Source organism: Passer montanus, unplaced genomic scaffold (assembly GCF_014805655.1).
Source record: "Passer montanus isolate IOZ18808 unplaced genomic scaffold, ASM1480565v1 scaffold17, whole genome shotgun sequence".
NCBI classification, from domain to species: Eukaryota; Metazoa; Chordata; class Aves; order Passeriformes; family Passeridae; genus Passer; species Passer montanus.
In genome coordinates, this window is record NW_024364270.1 from 138,951 (window position 1) to 158,326 (window position 19,376).

Sequence of the window (19,376 nt, forward strand, 5' to 3'; positions counted from 1 at the left end):
CTCAATGATACTCCAGCAACCAGTTATATGGACTGTTTTTATTGGCAGCAGAAGAAACCAAATACTGCACAGCTCATCAGGCTGTGGAAATGAAATGCAATAATGAAGTTCTCAAGCAAGCAGAATCAAGCATGCCTGTGTTATTCCCTTTTTGCACTAAGTGTATGAAGTATTGCAGGAACTGCTCTCTGTATAAACACATCTCTGTTCTAACATACATAATTCAGGTTTTCCAATTCCCTGGTGGAGTAGATTATCTAACTCCATACCCTGAGATACAGTCCACAAACCCTGCACCAGAACTGTACCACAACAGTACTGCATTACTGATGTGCAACAACATCTTGTGCTTGCAACAACATATGTGCTCTCCACCAGCTTTATCCTAATACTTTTTAAATGTCTGTAGCATTCTCCCTGTGAAGACCTGGATGTGCTCTGCAAGCAGTAAATTAGAGTACACAGAACCCTGGATAAACATGATTTCTTGAGCATCATTCATGAGTGCACAGGGATTTATATAACAAGGCTATTCCACAGCTCTAGCACTTGCTGCTCTCAAAATTCACGTGAACTCGGTGGGGATCTTTGGGAACAGGTCTCAAATGACAGGCATTTCTGTAATAATCCTCTGTGTCCTGTAAGTCACCTCAAACGTAGCACTGCAGAGCCCAGGCAGGGTCTGTTCCTGTGCAATCACCACCCTCACAATGGGATTGCAGGCTGTGTAAATCAGTGCGGAATTGAGTCTGGAGACTTGAGCTGCCATGAACATCTTAAAAGAAGATTACACCCATGTAATAACGCACAATCCTTTGCCAATCCCTAAAGAAGAGCGGGGCAGGGAGGGGGGGACGGGGGCTTGGTAAGCAGGGGGAGAACAGGGACAGGGGGCCAGAATCAGATTTCTCAGCCAGCTCAATCCTGGTTATCCTGGAGTCCAACCCTAACTCAGGGATCCAGAATCTGTGCAGCTCTAAGTCTGGCACACTCAAGCCTGCTGAGTCGCTGGCCCATCCTTCCTCAGTGGTCTTGCTACGGACACACAGCCCTGAGCTGAGTGGCTGAATACAGGGAGGTCAGTCTCCAGAGCCCAAAGGTGGTTTCTTCATCTTCTCAAGCAGTAACATAATCTGTCTGCAGCTTCTGTTTTGGCTCTGTGGAGCCAGGCTGATCCTCTGGATGTAGGATCTAGTGCAGAGGGAATGGATGGTGGTGGCATGGGCATTCAGCCTATCTCTGCACCATTCTCCTCACAGTCTTTCCAGCACAGGCTCAGTGGGGGCTGCATCCTTCAGGACTCAGGAGAGAACACACAGAACGTTTCTACACCTTCAACCACAGCTGGGCATGGTTTGTATGACCAAGTCCTAGGCAAGGGAGAAAGGGACTGGCCTGGCTGGAGATGCCAGCCTGCAAAACCTCACACAGGATAGAAGGGGACTTGAGCACTGTTCCCTGTCCTGTTTGCAAAAACAGCGCTCTGAAAAACCAGACAAGACTTACAGCTAATCTCCAGCTAGTGCCTCATGTTCCCAGGGAACACGGCCCACTGTCTTGTAAATCAGCCAGTCCCCAGCCAAACAGATGGACTACAACAGCCAGGAAGAAAGATGCTGGCATCAAAGGTTGAGATGAAAATCAAAGTGGTTGGGATTACAGAGATGACTGCTCTTTTGAGGCTGGGCTTCTTATTCAAGGGATGTAATTTGACTATCCAACCTAAATTTTTTAATTGGTTTTAGACAATAACCTCCTGTGCTAAGACAGTGTTAGGTGATCTGGATTGGGATCAGAGTGGAAAAAGATTGCACTGGGAGGGCAAGATGAAGACATGTAATAAAATTACAGAGAACAAAACATGAAGATGGAAAAGGGAACAGGAATCCTGTTACCCTGATCCCCTAGCAGGAAGAATATGGTACTTAATGAAAGATGAACCGCAAAGGACAGATGTACACTTACTGCTGAAATGCAGAGGTGTGGAAGTGAGCAACTATAACACCAAGGCAACCTGCTTATAAGAATATAAACGCAAGCAAGAATGTCTGCATGAGTACAGTTAACTGTGCCATTGCTCTCTGAGCACCAGGTGCCCCAAGCACTCAAGCTCAAATCCTTTGAACTTTTCCAATTGCAGATCATCCCACAATTCACTTGTTTGTCCCAAAGAGTCAGGTCCCGGCAGAATCAGAGCTAGCTGTCCAGGACAGGATCTCTGGGAACTTCCACCACAAAAATTATACAGCCACTATCTTTGGAAATTTGTAAATAGTGTGCATCTTTGCTTAATCACTCCTGGACATACCAGACATCAATGGAGCCCTCTGTCTCCAGAATGTCCTCTGCCTGTTTTTAACCTCCTCAGAGCTGACCTCCCTGCAGCTCAAAGTCTGAAGCTGTGCCCTGGTTTGACTTTCGGCTTTGACCCATGAATGACAGCCACATTCTCTGTACATCACAAGGCAGCAGTGTCCATAATTTTGCTTTCTCAATGTGTTGTTGTTTTTTTTTGTTTGTTTTTTTTGGAGCCCTCTGTCTCCAGAATGTCCTCTGCCTGTTTTTAACCTCCTCAGAGCTGACCTCCCTGCAGCTCAAAGTCTGAAGCTGTGCCCTGGTTTGACTTTCGGCTTTGACCCATGAATGACAGCCACATTCTCTGTACATCACAAGGCAGCAGTGTCCATAATTTTGCTTCCTCAATGTGTTGTTGTTTTTTTTTGTTTGGTTTTTTTTTTTTTTTTTTTCAGAAAGCTCTTCTCTGGCTAAAGTAAAGTTTCAGAGCACCCGGAGTAAAAAGAAAAATGTGTTGTACAACCTGAGCCACACCTGAGCCCTTCTGCATCTCCATCCTTGCAGCCAGGGACCTTGGAGAAGTGTGGCTACCAGCTCTGTGAACCACTGTGCTTGACTCCTGCCAGGCATGGTCTCACTCCACCTGCACAGCTGGCAGCCAGCTCTCACCCTCCACAGTCTCCATGGGCTGAAACCAAGTTCCAGCTCTTCAGGCAGAGGAGGCTGTCCCCACCGCAGCTGGAGGCACCCTGGACCAAGGGTATGCCAGGGTCACTCATGCCCTTTTGACAACTTGTTCCATGCTCCAAATTTCAGCTATTCCTGCCCTTCTGGATGATCTTCTTCCCATTTTCCCAGCCCCAGCTTTTTGCGGAGGGCCATGCACCACTGCATGCTGGGCTGGAATCCATCCTTCCAAGGCTGACATTGAACGTGATGGTCAGACATGAGGGCCAGCCCCGATGTGTGCCCTGCACAGCAGCTCAAGGCAGCAGCATTTTGAGTGGCCTCCCGCCCAGCTTTGCTTGTTTCCCGCAGGAGATGTGGGGAATGTCCCACACAGGCGCTCCTGCCCTCGAGAACAGGCTGCATCCGCAGGGGATGCGGACAAGGGCAGTGGAAGGAAGACCTGCTCTGCTGAGGGTGCAGCTCTTCCCTTGGGTGTGCCAGGCTCTGGCCTCCTGGGTCCGAGCCCCTACGCACACCGGTGCAGCCGTGCCCTGTCTTCCGAGACACTGGGGAGGCACATGGTGTCCCCAAGGGCTACTTGTCCCCTCCGGGCTCCCCCTCCCCGGGCGGCTTGGCACTGACGGCAGCACGGGGCTTTAACTTTCCCCGCCGGATCAAAGGCCTTCTGTAACCGTACCGCGGCCTCACACCCCTGTCCCCCGAGAGCATCCGGCCACCATGCTCGATGGGGGCGGCGGGGCGGGGGTCTCCTCCTCCCACCCGAGCCCCCAGGCCCGCTGGGCCTCCAGCTGCGGGCCGGCCGGGCAAGCGGGCGCTGCACCCACGGCTCCGGCCCCGGGCGGTGAGCGGCTGCCGGCGGGGCCACGGGGAGCCGGAGGGGGCGGACAAGGCGGGCGAGGACCGGAGGCGGGAGGGCAGGCAGGAAGGGAGGAGACAGCGGCGGGAGGGCGGGGAGAAGTTTATTCCCGGAGACACCTCTTCAGGGCGCGGCGGGGGAGCCGCCCCGAGCCGGCGACTGCTCGCCCCGCGAGGTTGGGACATGCGCCGCGGCGCTGCCGCCCGGGGTTAGTCACGGCGGGGCGCCGGCCCCGAGTTCTCAGCCAGGCGAGCGCGGCGGCAGCAGTAACCAGTGTCTCTGGCGTACGGGCCGAGCACGGCCGCCTGCCTCCCGCCCACCGCTCTCTCCCTGCTTCCCTTCCCCTCTCCCGGGTGCGTGCGGACAGATAACAATGGTGGGGCGCAGCCGCCGAGCCCCCGCCCTCGCCTAGTGGAAGCGAGTGCCCCGCGGCCGCTGCTCCGCCGCCCCGCCCTGCGGCGGCCCCGAGCCGCGGACCGCGTTGCTGCCGGCGACGGTGCCGGGAGGCGATGGTGCCTGCGCCGGGGTTAGTCTGATCGCCGCTCCCCGCCTCGCCGCCTCCGGTGCCGGCGGCGCTCCCGCGGGGCCAGCGCCCGCCGCCTCCCCGGCTCGCTCGGGCTTGCGGCCGCCTGACACAACTTGGGAGCTCCTCCAGATAAACAAGAATAATTAGTGATAATAATTTAGAACAAGGCGGAGAAGCAGAAGAAGCGAGTGGATAATGTCAACCCCGAGCAGATTCAAAAAGGACAAAGAGATTATAGCGGAGTATGAAAGTCAAGTGAAAGGTAAGAGCGGGGAGGCAGCGGGAAAGCCGCCGCGGGGGCCGGGCGTGCTGCCGGCCCCTTTCCCCGGCTGCCGGCCGAGCCGCCACCGCCGGCGGGGCGGCCGGTCCCAGTTGCCCGAACTTCGGGGCGGGAGGGAGCGGCGAGAGGGCGGCGGAGGCTTTCACCCCGCAGCGCTCCGAGCGGCGCCGGTGGGTCCGAGGGGCCGGGCCGGACGGCAGCTGCGGCGGCTCTGCCACAGCCCGGCCCCGGCCGGGCACCTTCCCTTCCTCCACCGGCTTCGGTAACGCCCGGGGCGGGAGGGAAGGGGAAAGGGAGGACAAAAAAAAAAAAAAAAAAAGCTTGTCAATTACTGGGGCGGGAGACAATGCTAAGCCATACCCCTTTCTTGAGGCACATGGCTGGTGTCTCCCACCCTCCCCTCAGGGCTGTAGTTTCTGTGCTGGGCTGTAGAAGATGGCTAATAAAGAATTACCCTTGACTACTGAATGAGCCCATTCAGCCATCCCAGGAAGTATTTCAGCCTCGCATCGCCCGGTTGTATCGCATCCAACTATTGTGCCAAGGACAGAGCCGGCAGATCCTGGCTTGAGCCACCGGCGCTTCCAGACCCTCGAGTTTCCTCGCCTAGCGATTTCCTTCTGGCAGTGTCTTGGGTGGAACAGAGATTGGGAAAGTAGCGACATGGCAGTGGGGTGTGGGTCTCTTGGTGCGCATCCTTCTGGGTGCTGTCGGGGAAAATATTGCATAATATATAAATTGCAATAAATCCAGGGATGGATGCGAACGTGAAACACGGCATTTATAAAGCTATGCAACATCTGAAATCTGCTTTTTAAAATTATGCTGGTGTGCTCTTCACATAGGTAGGGTGTTCCCTTCTTGATGCTGCCCAGAGTCTGCGATGTGCACAGATGGAGCATGTCCTCATGCAGGTCCGGGGGCTTCAGGAACAGCCTTCCTGCTCCATGCAGGCATGGGCTGGGGACCTTCTATGTGAGGCATGTGGAACAGGGTGGGAGGGACCACTCCTCAGCTGTTGAAAGATTTATTGACTTTGTGTACTTGCACAATATATTTGCCTCTCACTTCTATGATTCTATGACATCAATTTTTCAAGGCAATGCTTGTAGTTTTGTTGGGGTTTTTCCTCTTAAAAGTCAAGAGGTAGTTTTTGAGTTTTTTTCTTCTTAAGCTTAACTTTTTGTGAAAATACCTGTTACTATTGAAAGTCTTTTTGTGTCCAGAAAAGGATCTATGCTTAATAGATCCGAATAGGTGGGCAGTGAGGGGTCTGAGCTGGCAGGTGGGCCACGCTTCAGGTGTCTGTCTGACATGGGCAGGGCCAAGACAGTTCTCACATAGCTGGTGTTTTCGCTGCCATTGAGCCCTTGAAGGGCTGGCGCTTTTTCCTCTCTGTGGACAGGGTGCAGATTTGTCTTGGTCACCAAGCATAAAAAATGTTTGAGATCTTAAGCTCATTGCACAGTGTGCAGACTGTTCTTTGCCTCCTCCTAACTTGATTGTTAAAGGCTTAGCCTTTATTATCTGCAGCCAGTTGCTGTATATGCCAGTCTTTTCTTTTGAATAATGAAGGAAAAATGCCATGCCCTTCAGCTACATCTATTGTATTGTTTCAAAAGACAATAAAGATGAAGGCATGAAGTTCTCTTGATAACCTGGCTCTCCTTTGGTGTCATGGTCCTCCACCATAATTGCAGAAGGAGCTGGCATTTGTAAATATAGCTTAATAGGAATTTTAACTTGCTTTGCTTCTTTGTCGTGGTCTGGGGTGTGTGCAGTCTGGTCCCACCCAACTGTCTTGCTGGAATTATTGATCAGCAGCTGTCTGAAAAGGTATGCTGGGCTAGATGCTTTTTCTTTAACCAGCAACATTACAATTGTATTGCAGATGGCAAGACTTGTCTATGCTAAGATATAATTCTGCTTGACACCAACTGTGATAGTATAAAAAAAGCAGTGATACCACTGTGTGATACCTTGAAAATCTTTTTGATATTGAGGGTTAAAGGCCTAAGAAATCAGCCCTAATTAGCCAGCAAGATAGCTTTAAGGGAATGTAAATTCAGGAAAGTCAGATCCCTATATACTGCTTGGAATTTCTTATATTAGGTTAGGAGAAAGGGTGTGGCCAAATTGCTTTTGCTGCCTGTGATTTCTTGTGTTTGCAATGGCTAGCTGATTTCTCCCTGCCGATGTGTTTAGTTGCTGAAGGATGTGGACAGCTGGGAGCAGACTGGCCCTTTGGGGTCCTCTGGACAGGCGTGTGCACAGGAGTGCAGCAGCACGTCCCTCCCGTACCTTGTCGTGAGATTGCACCGAGCACCAGCGTTAGTGCTTCAGAAACCGCGCCGCTGATGTGTGCAGTTGGAAACCCTGCCCTAAGATGTCTGAATATTAATACTGAAGGAAGAGTCATGTAGGGTATGCCCTGTATACATGCCCAGTAGGGTATGGATGTGGTGCCATATTTGGAATTGAGGATTTGGTAGTGCCATTCTTCACATAGCTTTTCCACTCTTAGCTCCTCAAATAGGAAGCAGTAACAGATGTTAATTGTCATGTCTGGTTCCTGGGTGGTGTAAACTGACATCTTCTCCTTGGATTTTTAGCAGTATCACTAGATTGTCTATTGCTTTAGTAGAGGTCATGCAGGAACAGCACAAAGTCTGTAAATGCTACCTGTTTGTCAAGCTGAAGTAAACAAAGTACTTCTGACTTGTTGGGCAGAGCATTTTATTGCACCTTTTTTTGCAACATCCTTGTTCTTCAGTCTACCTTCTGTCAAGAACTGTCCCAGTTGAATCACTAAGGTAAGTGTGCTTACTTCCCTGCACATTGTATAGAAAGCAGAAGAATATTTATTAAGGATGTTTTAATACTGAAGTTAGATCTGTCTAGCTGGATACCTGTACATGTTGTTTTGGGGGATGTAAGAATATTATGATCACATAGGTACCTTACTTTGTAGACATAAAGGCACCTGGAAAGTAACATAACTAATAAAATATTCCTGGTCATCCACAGTATAACTTGTATCTTTCTTTTTCTGAAGAATGTGGTAATTTTATTTGCACTCTGAAGTCACTAGAGGTAGTTTTACCAACCTTGCAGCTGGGGTGGGGGATACAACTAGAGCTAGAAAGTGGAAGGAATACTTTTTAGATGAGCAACAGACTAGTGGTATAGTTATGAGCCAAGTATTAACTTTCTGCTGTATGACCCTATTAGACTTATAGACAGCATGGCTTAACTCAAGGCTCAGTTGACTATAGTAGCCTGTCTTACTTTTTGTATTCCAAGGATCAGCTCTCCTTGGTACAGCTGATAATGTCAAGCAATGTCTATTGATAAAGTTACTGAGCAATTCATACTAGTGAAGAAATACTAGAGCATCCTCTGATGTCTGTGGGTGGGTGTCTTGTGTATGGTAAAGGGTGAGCTGGTGAGATCCTGAATACCCGACTCCCTTTGGAAATTTATCCTTCTGAAAAATAAGTGTCTTGTAGGAGCAAGAGGATTAGGGATATACTGCTCCAGAGCTTTTCGATCATTAATGTTACACTGGCATGTTTGCCTTCTTAGGGCTTGTTACTGGCCTTCCATGGACAGGAGAAAGGTGCTTTGACTAGGCGAGCATTTTACCGACTAATTATGAGGCCTTTCTCTTCAGAGAGATCCTCTCTGTGGCGTGAACTGTTGAGAATCATTGCAGGTTAAGTCTCAGCCTTCTTACACAGCTGCATCTCCGACTGAAGTGGCTGAGGGAAGAGCTGCTTAGATCCTTCCTTTTTTCCACCTTAATTTTTCAGTTGGAATTGACCTGGAGGAAATGCAAGCCCAAAAGCAGTTTGCAGAGGAAGAGACTTCCCCAAGATCAATATTTGCATGGCCTTCTTCAGAACAAAATACTCCTATTTTTCATCAGAAAGAACTTGGTAGCAGGCTGTATTACATTGCCTAATTTTTATGGAAAATGAAAATTCTGAATTGTGGAGCTGAATTTCAACTTCATGTCAAAACAACAACAGAAGCCTCTCTGAGAAAAGACTTGAGTTCTGAAGTACAAATTCGGCTGTTGTTTTAGTAAACTGATAGCTATTTTGAATAAAGTCTTTGTAATGAAACATTTGGTACCTTGGATCATGCCAGAATTCTTGAGGTTTGTTTTAAAAAAAGCTGGTGAATAGATGCCAGTTTTCAAAGTTCAAGTTTATCAAGTGTGGTTTAGTAGAAATTTTTCTGGTCAAAGAACTTGACCACACACAGGACTTTGTCTGATACAGAAAGGATATTGTTCTCCGTGCTATTTTCCAGTTGGAGTTATGCTGTCTAGTGAAGTTCCTTATCTTTTCCCCCACCATTTTCTCCCAGCTCTCTGATCCTTCCTTTCAGAGTACAAACTCCAGTTGTCCAGGTAAATGTTAATGAGTTTGCCCAGGTAAATGTTGATGAGTTCATAGTTGACTATGCAGCTGAAAGGGGTATCTGCAAATTAAGACAGTTCAGTCATAAACTGAACAGTTTTTTGGTTTGGTTTTGGGTTTGGTTGGTTTTGTCTTGTTCTGGTTTGGTGGTTTTTTTTGTTTTTTGGTTGTTTTTTTTTTTTTTTTTTTTTTTTTTTTTTGTTAACCAGCATATTCAGTACTCTTACTCTTCCACAGCATTCTTGGAATGAAAACTAAGGAACTTGGTTTATTACTATGCTGTGTACCAAAGTATTTGTGTTATGGGGGAGCCCTACAAAATGCCTGCTTCCCAAAGGTCATGACTCAGGAACTTCAGAGGTTTTGGCTTCTTAGTCCTTCTATGTAATTAAAGAAAAAAACCCCCACCTTTTCTTCATGTCTTTTTGAAAATATGACAAGAGTCAGGAAAGTACACTTTTTTTTCTTGGTTTGACTAACTTCTTAGTCTTTCCATGTAATTAAAGAAAAAAACCCAACCTTTTCTTCATGTCTTTTTGAAAATATGACAAGAGTCAGGAAAGTACACTTTTTTTTTCTTGGTTTGACTAGACACTGTAGCTGCTGTGTTCCTGCAGCACAGTGAAACTATATTATTTTACTTGAATTTAAAGGTGAATGAAGTCTTGACTACTATAGCACACATGAAGAGATAGGTAGTGAATGGATTGTCTGAACAGTATTTCTTTCTGGCAGTATGGCACTCATAATGCATATTTAATGCATGTGTTTTGTAGATACACATTTTTGTTAGTCTCTAGCATGAAGTTTTAACTTGCCTCTGACTCTGAAGCAATTTGGAAACTTTATGATCGCTTCTTTGAGGCTTTTTTTTTTCTTTGCCAAGCATACTTTCTGTGCAGTTTTGCTGTTGCAGAGCAATGCTCTAAATCATGCTAAGGTCACTTAATTTCCTGCAATTATCTTTTATTGGTCACTTTTTTATGAACTGGAGTTCTAGTTGCTAGTAAAATTAAACATAGCTTTGAAGTGGCTGCAGTAAGACAGAGTGGGATCCAAATTTCTTTCCATTTTCTGCTTCAGACTTTGCTTGTGTTAGGTTTTCCCTTTTGTTAAAACTGGACTCCTTGTCAGTCAGAGGTGATGGATGATAGTGCTGGAAGAAAGTGGGTCAGTGCTGTTGAGATTGGATAAAGAAATCCGCTCCTGACCATTACACAGCCTGTTAGAAATCACTGACCATGACTTGACAGTGCAGCCTGTCTCATCTCTGCTTTGGACAGGGATGGACACGAGGGAGAGCAAAAATAGAGCCAGGCAGGTGTCAACACAAGCTCCTGTGTTACTTGTTCTTCCCTTTACCTTTTCTTTTCCCAATGCTTCCTACATCTACCTGTCATGCTATCCCATGTCTAACCTTTCTGGTCTCCCTAGTGGAAATCACTGCTACCTTAACTTGTATTAATCCCTATTAGAGTCTAATCTACTCTTACTGCTTGGCTTTCACAGGGCAAAGTAGGCTTTGGAGTGTGGGGGTTTGTTTGTGTGTGAGCGATTAGGCTAAATGTGTAGCAGAGCTGCCTGTGCTCGGGGTGCTGCCGCCTCTGCTTCCTGCAGGGTTTAGTCTTAGGCAGCATTTCCTCTGTGGGTGCTTCTCCCAGCTTGCCATGTGGGGACCCAGCCCTTCCAGGGCTGTGCCCCGAACTGTGCTGTGAGCTGTGTGGGCCGATGTGATCGAGTGCTGGCCATGTCTGAGGCAAGGCTGGCTGACCTTGCGCTGTGCTGCTCGGTCTGGGAGCTGCGAGTCATGAATGGCCTCTTGTTCCTGAAGTTACTTCATCTTTTCTTTTCCCACTTTTTGTCTCTTGGGTGCTGTGCCACGCACCCTGAGGTTCAAGAGATTGTGGGAGTGTGTGTGTAGGTGCGTACATAGGGATGTGGAAGAAGAGCAACAGCTGAAATTTGGAGGCAGTGGTTGAAGGTGCAATGACTGGCATCGCTGCTTGTGTACCAGTAACAGAGATGAGGCTGGTGGGCTCTGCAGTAGCAGATACTTGGGATGAAGCACAGAAGGCCATTGCTGAGAGCATGGGTCCATGTCTTGGGTAAGAGACAGAGCTGTCTGCACAGGAAGACTGCTTGCTGTGTATCTTTTACATTATGAAAGCTATATCTGGCACCAAAAGTAAAGAAGTTGGTTATCACTGCTTTTTCCTTTGTTTCCAAGACTTAAACAACTGCAGGCTGTTCTGGCAGTTTGTGTGGTGGCTTGGTCCTGTGGGAGTGCTCTAAGACAAACAATTCACTTTGATCTGTTGTAATGGAGCCATAATCCTGAGGCACCACTTCCTCCGGAATCTGCTGTTTTCTGCAGCTTCTGGAAGTCATCTTCTCATAGACGTTGAAATGTGTCACAAGTGAGTTACAGTCACCTGGTAAGCTAAAGGTGTGTTACCTATGCTCTGCCCACTATTCCATCTTGGGCAGGCAAAGCACTTATATTCTCAAGCCATTTTCAATTAATCTCAGTTTTATAGCTAATCAAGAAAGATCTCTTTAAGAACTCCTTCCCTCTCATTTTTTCTCTTCTGTCACTATTTCTCAGGCATATACCTGTATGAATTTCAAGATGCAATATTCAGTCTTGCATTGTACAATCTGCTGGAAACCTGAATTTTACCTGAAGGTGACTGATAAGTCCTGAGATTGAGATGTAATGTCATTATGAAAAGTGAAGAGCATTCTGGAAATAACCCCAAGCAAATCTGATGTCCTATTTCCAAGAACTGTCTTGTATGTGGGCATGGCCATGACTTCATGTTATTCTCCTGTCTTCTCTGGAAGGTGTAAATGCTTGCTTTTGTTCATACTTGGCACAATAAAATAATCCCAGCTTTAGGTGCATCTTAATGACGTAGATGTTGCAGGTAGGAAGGGAAAACCCACTAAATAAGAAAATGTTGTGGAGAAAATGTATACTTTATGATTTGACTCTTTAATAATCATATCTGTGAAATAAATTAAAGATGGTCTGTGTTATTTACTCTAACTCTATCCAGTGCAAGACAGTGCTATTGATCTGTCTTTAATGAAGTCTCTCCTAAGGTATATGGGTTCTTTATCTGTGTTTACCTTGATCACAGCATCTGGGGAGGTTGCTTTTAATTAAGGTAGTGAGAAGAAAAAATACTTTCTCTTTGTCTATTTTTCTCAAAAAAGATTCAGTAGAACTTGCTTAGAGGTGTGATCATGGATTCACCAGTTAGACTATTCCTGTTAACTTTGTTATGTTATCTATTATTGACCAATAAAACATGCCTTAGTTTCAGTTGCAACCTCCTGAGATTTTCCTTTATAGATGCAGAATTGCTGACAAGCAGGCAAGGGAGTTGTATTAGCATATTAACCAAAACATTCTCGAAATATACTAGACCTAAGTGGGTTTTTTATTGTAAAATAGAAGTTACAAAAAGTATAATTAGAACACTTATGGTGCAGTATTTCTTGTTAGCTATATTGGGAATAAAAAGCAAATGCAGCTGGCTAACTGGATGATGACTTCCAGGAAGTAATGATTGTAACCCTTTACATAATTAGCTGTTGTGGGAAACAAAACTGACTAGAGATTCATGTAAACTATCCAGACTCCTTAACTGACTCAGTGCTTACTCATCCGAATTACTCTGCATGTAAAATCTTCTAGCAGTTAGTTGGTGCTGTCTTTTGTGGGGAGTCTTTGAGTTGCTGCATGTTTCTTCCAGCGTGTCAGAGTGGTGCGCACTTTGGATTTGTTCAGTGTGTAAAACTAAATAAGGAGACAGGCTGATCCCCTTTCACTTTGCAGTGTACGTTCTTTCATATGGGAAAAGAAAGCAGTCTCTGCTGTTTTAGCCAGTTCCAGAGTATCTGCTTCCTGAAAATCAGAGGAATCTGTTCATGTTTACAAAGTACAGAGTACACCAGAAGTCTAATAAGATTCAGTGATAGCTCTTGTATGACTCTGTTCTTTCGACAACGTGTCTTTTTTCAAACCTTGCTGTTCTCTGCTTTTCACCTCTGATTCTTTTTTAAGCAGAGAGAGGATAAACAATCTAAAGCATCAGGTCAGAGGCAAGATGAAATTAGTGTTCATTCAGTACCAAGATGAGCAGTATCTGAAACTTTTTAACTCGACAGTTAAGTTACTGTTTTACACAATAATGGACAAATTGAAACAATTGCAAGTTACTTAATTGAATTTTTAAAATGTAGATCAGGATGATCTGTTATTCTGCTTGTGCTGCTAAAACCAAGGAAAACCACTCCAAAAAAGGGGTGGTGGCTTTTGTCATATGCTTCAATACTGGTCTCTGTGACTAGTTGCTGTGACTAAGTTGCTAGGCATAAAGTTACTTTTATTTCTTTGAAAGTATTTCTGCAGGCATTCAAAAGGCATACTAAAAAGAAAAAGTTCTTAACCCTTATCATAGGATTCTTACTACAGCAAGGTTGCTATAGGTGGTTAGACAGTACAGCAAGCTCTGCCTCTTGCAAATCACTGATTTGCCGATGAGTAGAAGTGAAAGTGTATAAGCTCTTGTCCATAGGTGCCTTGTGTATTTTGCAAATTGGTGTCTGCATTCTTGGCTTAAATAATACTAGTTTCCTGAGGAACCAGCTGTGTAGCAGAAAGCTAGCTTTTGTGTGTGTTGGCATATGGATAACTGGTATATTTAAGAACTTGACAGCTATGCTGTGCTTGCTGCCTAGCAGACTACTTGAGATAAGACCAATGTAATAGGGTTCTTTATATTGTGTACCTTTTTGGGAGGCTGTCTTTATTTTGCCTTTGTAATTTCTAAGTAACAGCACATAAAATTAGTGAGATTCTTAATGTAATGACAGAAAATAGAATCCAAGTGTTAATCTGCTCAGGTACTTCAGCATTAAAATCACAACCATGTGCAGAGTGGGAGAAGGTTCCCCTGTGCAGAAGAGAGGAGGGAGCCGAGTGCAGGTAGCAAGTCCCCACCTGCTTAGGTGCTCCTCTCTTCCCAGAGTGACATGGAGGAGCCTGGTGGCAGCGTGCACTGTTGTGCATCACTTCTTCCTGGCAGCCTGCGATGAGCAGTCTATGTGCAACTGCAGCCAAGCTCCTCGGATTATTGTGGGCTGCACTGTAATCCTATAATTGCCAGCCACTTCTGATGCCATGGTATTGTAGTTGTGGGTCAAATTCTGTGCTTTGTAAGCAATAGTCCCACTTTACCTGTGGGATGGTGCAACAGACTATGCCTTTTGAACTTGATGGTGTGGCTTTAATGAGAAAAAAAGCCTCATCACTCTTACAGTAGATTTTCTTCCTTATATCTAATCTAAAGCTACTTGTGAACTTGGTGGTGTGGCTTTAATGAGGAAAAAAGCCTCATCACTCTTACAGGAAAGATTTTCTTCCTTATATCTAATCTAAAGCTACTTTCAGTTCAAAGCTGTTACCTATTCTTCTATGACTATATGCCTTTGTAAAAATTCTCTGTCCAGCTCTCATGTTCCCTCCCTTTAGGTACTGGCAGGCTGCTCTGACATCTCCCCTGAGCCTTCTCTTCTTCAGACCGACCAGAACAGCACCACTCTCTCAGCCTGTCCTCATAGGAAAGGTGCTCCAGACTCCTGATCACTTTCGTAGCCCTGCTCTGGACTTGCTCCAGCAGGTCCCCATCCTTCTTATGTTGGTGGCCCCAGAGCAGGATGCAGCCCTCCAAGTGAGGTCTCACCAGAGCAGAATAGAGGGGAAGCATCATCTCCCTGGGCACACTGGTCATGCTCCTTTTCACGCAGCCCAGGATGTGTTTGGTGTTCTGAGCTGCAAACACACTTTGCCAGATCATGTTGAGCTTCTTGTCAACCAGCGTGCCCAAGTCCTTCTCAGGGTTGCTCTCAGTCCATTTTCTGCTCAATCTGTATTTGTCTTTAGGATTATCCTGACCTACATGCAGGACCTTACATTTGGCCTTGTTGAACTGCATGAGGTTTGCAGGAGCCCACCTTTCAGGCCAATCTGGGTGGCTCTAGATGCCATCACTTCCTTCCACACGTCAAGCACACCACACAGCTTGGTGTCATTCGCAAACTTGCTGAGTGCCTTCAATCCCATTTTCTGTGTCACCAGTAAAGATGTCAAAAAGCCCTGGTCCCAATACAAACCCCTGAGGAGCACCACTCAGCACCTCTGGTTTCCATCTGGATGTCGCGCTGTTGACCTCAGCTCTTTGAGTGAGACTATCCAGCCAATTCCTTATTGACCAAGTGGTCCATATGTCATATCCATGTGGCTCCAGGTTAGAGACAAGCATCAAGTGGGATAGCATAAAGTGCTTTACACAAGCCAAGGTACATGACATATTGCACTTCCCTTATCCTCTAATGCATTACAGAAGACCACCAATTGATCTACTGCATGCTCTGGCTGCGCACTGAGGAGAGACTCACATCTCTGGGAAACCTTTCTGGACAATCGTAATGTTGAGGAAGAACCCTCTTTTGCATATCAAAAGGGAAAAAGTGGAAATAAGAACCAAAGTGTAATTCCTCCAATATATATTCCCTGACAAGCCAACTAGTGGGTTGCTGGTGAGAGGGTGTGGGTTTTAAGAGGGACTGTTCAATGAGATTGCAAGCACATGTTTTGCTAGTGGCCTGCTTGGCAGTTCAGTATAGCTCTGTGTTGTTCCCTGCTGGTTCCACGATGGCCTCTGTAATTGTGGGTGGGGGGCTAGTGGGGTCTCTGCTCAGGCCTAAGAGGGCAGACTTTCAGGCTACAGTAGCAGTTTTCAGTCTTCCATGGGAGCTCAAAGAGGCCTAGGGTGTAAAATATCCCATGGGATGAAATTCATAAAAGAGCTCTAGCTTGTGTTTGCCTTTCAGATGCCACATTTAGTTTGGTTGCTGCCTCGCTTCTGAGGCGTTGGTATGTTTGTGTGACTGCACATAGTGGCCTATGTGTTTATTCTGTAGTATAGTTTGAAATGCAGCATCTCTAATATTTATAGACCAGAAACTGTGCTGCCTGCAGCTGGCAGAGACAAAGTGCCAGCCTCATCCATGCTGATGTCATCTGAGTTGCCACCAGAGTAGACCTAAAAATGTTGCTTTTTCTGCTGAGCTATGTGAGAATATATATGAAATTGCGGCATCAGGAATCTGATCAGTGCATGCTTCCTAGGGATCACAGCATTTGCATGAGGAGTTCAGTTCCATATTTTGCTACCTTTATCTTACTGAAAACTGAGTCTTGAGTACAGATCTCCCACCTTGCAAATGATTGCTCTGAGAACCAAGGAACTGAGTATTCTTGGACAAGTCTCCCTGGTTTCTTGTTTGTTGAAGCTCTCAAGCTCTTCCCAGACTTAATGAATATTTAATTATTTACAGGGTGATTATGAATCCATTGCCTGGTAGTTAGAGCAGGCACCAGAGAGATAGGGTTCTCTATGAATTCCAGTGAGAGTGTGTTCCTGCTCTGCTTTTTTAAAGAAATGGAAAAGGAGGAGGACTGTAGGATTGAGATAATTGTGACCATTCTAAATTAAGAATACTTACTTTATTAATCTGGAGGGGGAAGTGTTCAGAGGCTACCTTGTTTATTTATCAGAGTATACAGAAAAAAACCGCAGCTCTTTCCTTTGTAATGATTTCTGATCTTAAAGCCCTTACAGGATTTGTACCAATTTTTGGTAGTTTGTCTCTAGTTTTGCAGATAATCTGTGAAAGAACTGTTTGCTCAGAGTTATTTTAAAGGTTCACAGATGAATGTCTGTTTGCCTGAACCTTTGCTTTCTGCAGCACTCCCTCCATACTTCAGTCAGTCCTCTGTCCCATGGCAATTCTGGACCCCAGGTGCCTGAGTTGCAGATTCACAAACAGCCTTTTTTTTTTTTTTTTTTTTTCCCCTTTTCCCCCCGGGTTTTCCCCCCCGGGAAATCCTTAAAAAAAAAAAAAAAATTTGTTTGGGAATTCTGGACCCCAGGTGCCTGAGTCAGAAATTTACTCAGCAAATAATCCTGATTTATTTCATATCTGTGAAGAGTAGGGTGTGGGATTTTTGTTTTGTGTGGGGTTTTGGGGTTTTTTTTGCGGGCAGAAAAATTACTTCAATTGATGTTTAAGGAGGAAAGAAGGGCAGTTGGTCTGCAAATATTACCAAGGCAAACCTGCAGGTTTTAGTCAAATAACAGTGAATGTTTTGGGGTTTAGTGACTAGAGATGAATGACTATTGTACATTAATATATCTGTAAGGAGGAAAAATGAAGAACTTTTTATCAGTCATGACAGCCGATCGGATTATTTCCTTTGCAGAACTGTTTTGTAAGGCAGCAGACAGTCCTTCAAGAAGCCAATCTACTTGTTACTGATTTGGGGCTTTACTTTGGTGTATCAACGGGGTTTTTCTTTATTTCTACTGCTGCAGCTATGTATGGTGAGGTCAGGTTGTTCAAACAGCTGTATGCAAAGTGCCATAGCTGAGAATTAGGCAAGAAGATGGAAATGTCTGAATTCTTTTTCCATTTAATTTAAAAGTGGATTTAAGACAACCCTTCAGGTACGTTTCTGAACTTGTGCACTGGCGTGTTTTACGTTGGAAAGGTCACTTTGTTCTTAGTTCTGTTCTGCACTTCATTCAGTTATCTGATAATTTATGTAACTATTCATGTGATGATAATTTTTTTTAAATTGTAATTGACTGTTGAGTTACATGAATAGCTATTGCATCATGAATTAGTAGCACTTCCTACTGAATAAGAGTATGTTTGTAACTGTATTGAAGATACTGTAAATAAGGAGATTGCATATATGTGAAGGCTTAATAGAAATTTTAGTTCCCTAACTATTTACAGGTAATCTGTTGGTTTTTTAGTTGTAATATCTGACTTGGAAAGCACATGCTGTTTACATTATGTGGCTTTGGTTTTGCTTAACATTGTGTTTAGATATTTGGAAATAGATTTAATTTAGTTGCCTTTTTTACTTCCGTCTCTGGAATTACTTTTTTTCTCAGTTTGTTAACTATCAGTAGTGTGGGAGATCATGGGATTAGCTATGATCACTGAAAACTCCATCTTACATGTAGGTGTGTAGCAAGATGCTCTGGAAAAGAGCTTCATTCTTAGGTTACATCTTAAATCGTGTGTAGTGCAGTGGGAATTCAGACCTGTTACTAGGATCATACAGGCCATTATTCCTATTACAGTGTGTTTATAACCTTGGAATTACCCCTTTGAATCTCATCAGAAGAGTCTGTGATTTTGGGAAGACATACCTCTTGTATAGTTGTTGTGCAAACAAACAACCTGACTTAGTGAAAAAAACAAAAGCTTTCAGCCTCTCCTACGTCAGGGTTAAGACTCTGCTGTAACTTAAGGAAGAGGATTTAATTTAAAGTTAGAAGATAGCTTAATTTCAGGTGACTGAACAGACTGACAAGGGTCTCCTTAAGTGTAGTGAAGGTAGCTGTACTTGAACCAAAAATTGAGTACCAGGTTCCTTGTTCACAACATTAAATTAGTATTGATTAAACAAACTGGTGTTCTTCTTCAGGAATTTATTTTTCCCGTAATGGGTAATATTTTTGCCCAGGTCTGGTGTTTAGGTGGTTTCCTAAGCAATGAAGTGTGCTTTGCTGAAGCAGTGCTGCATGTGGATGGTGTGGAGCTGGCACTGGTAGGTGCTGAGGAAACTTCTCGGTTATGTAAAGACACATCAGTGCTTTCTAGTGTGTCTTAGCTACAGGAAGAGCTCGAGACCCACTGCAGTAAAATTTCAGTCAGTTAATGGAATAGGCTTTGAATGCATTCAGTGCACTGAATAGTTGCTAACTACGGCAGGGTTGGAGGGATGAATGAAGTGGTACTGCTTTTACAAGCAGAATAGTTGCTCTGTGTCCTGTTAGGACAGCCTTCCTTACTTCACACACATCAATTTGTTGATCTGACTGGAGCTCTTAACCTTCCGGGGGCTATTAATCTCCATAATGTCTGAAGAATTTGGCTTAATTTTGGCATGGGAATCTGCCAAATGAATCCAACTATGAGTCATCATTTTTGTAGTAGGGCATTCAGACCTAGTTGCACAGTCAATGTGTCTGGCTGATACTTGCCTGTAGGATCTGATCCATGCTTTTGGAATCCTGACTTCTTAAGTAGGAGAGACTGTTCTGAAACAAAGGTAATGCAGAATATACTGAAGCAAAGCAATGACTGTCACTTGAATCAGATGCAATTCATAAAATAAAATTAGTGTAGGTTGTAGCTGGGATTATGCATACA

The 19,376-nt window shown here is 45.1% G+C and overlaps 1 protein-coding gene across 2 annotated transcripts in view; it reads left to right on the forward strand.

Annotated features, from left to right (window-relative positions):
* Positions 1 to 3,955: 3,955 nt before the first annotated feature.
* The window catches only part of SRGAP1 (SLIT-ROBO Rho GTPase activating protein 1), a 141,456-nt gene continuing 126,035 nt past the window's right edge, over positions 3,956 to 19,376 (forward strand). For both annotated transcript variants that reach the window (XM_039704138.1, XM_039704139.1), the window contains exon 1: positions 3,956 to 4,629. In XM_039704138.1, the coding sequence (XP_039560072.1) occupies positions 4,563 to 4,629 (67 nt within the window). In that variant the 5' untranslated portion in view covers positions 3,956 to 4,562. The remainder of the gene's footprint in view (positions 4,630 to 19,376) is intronic.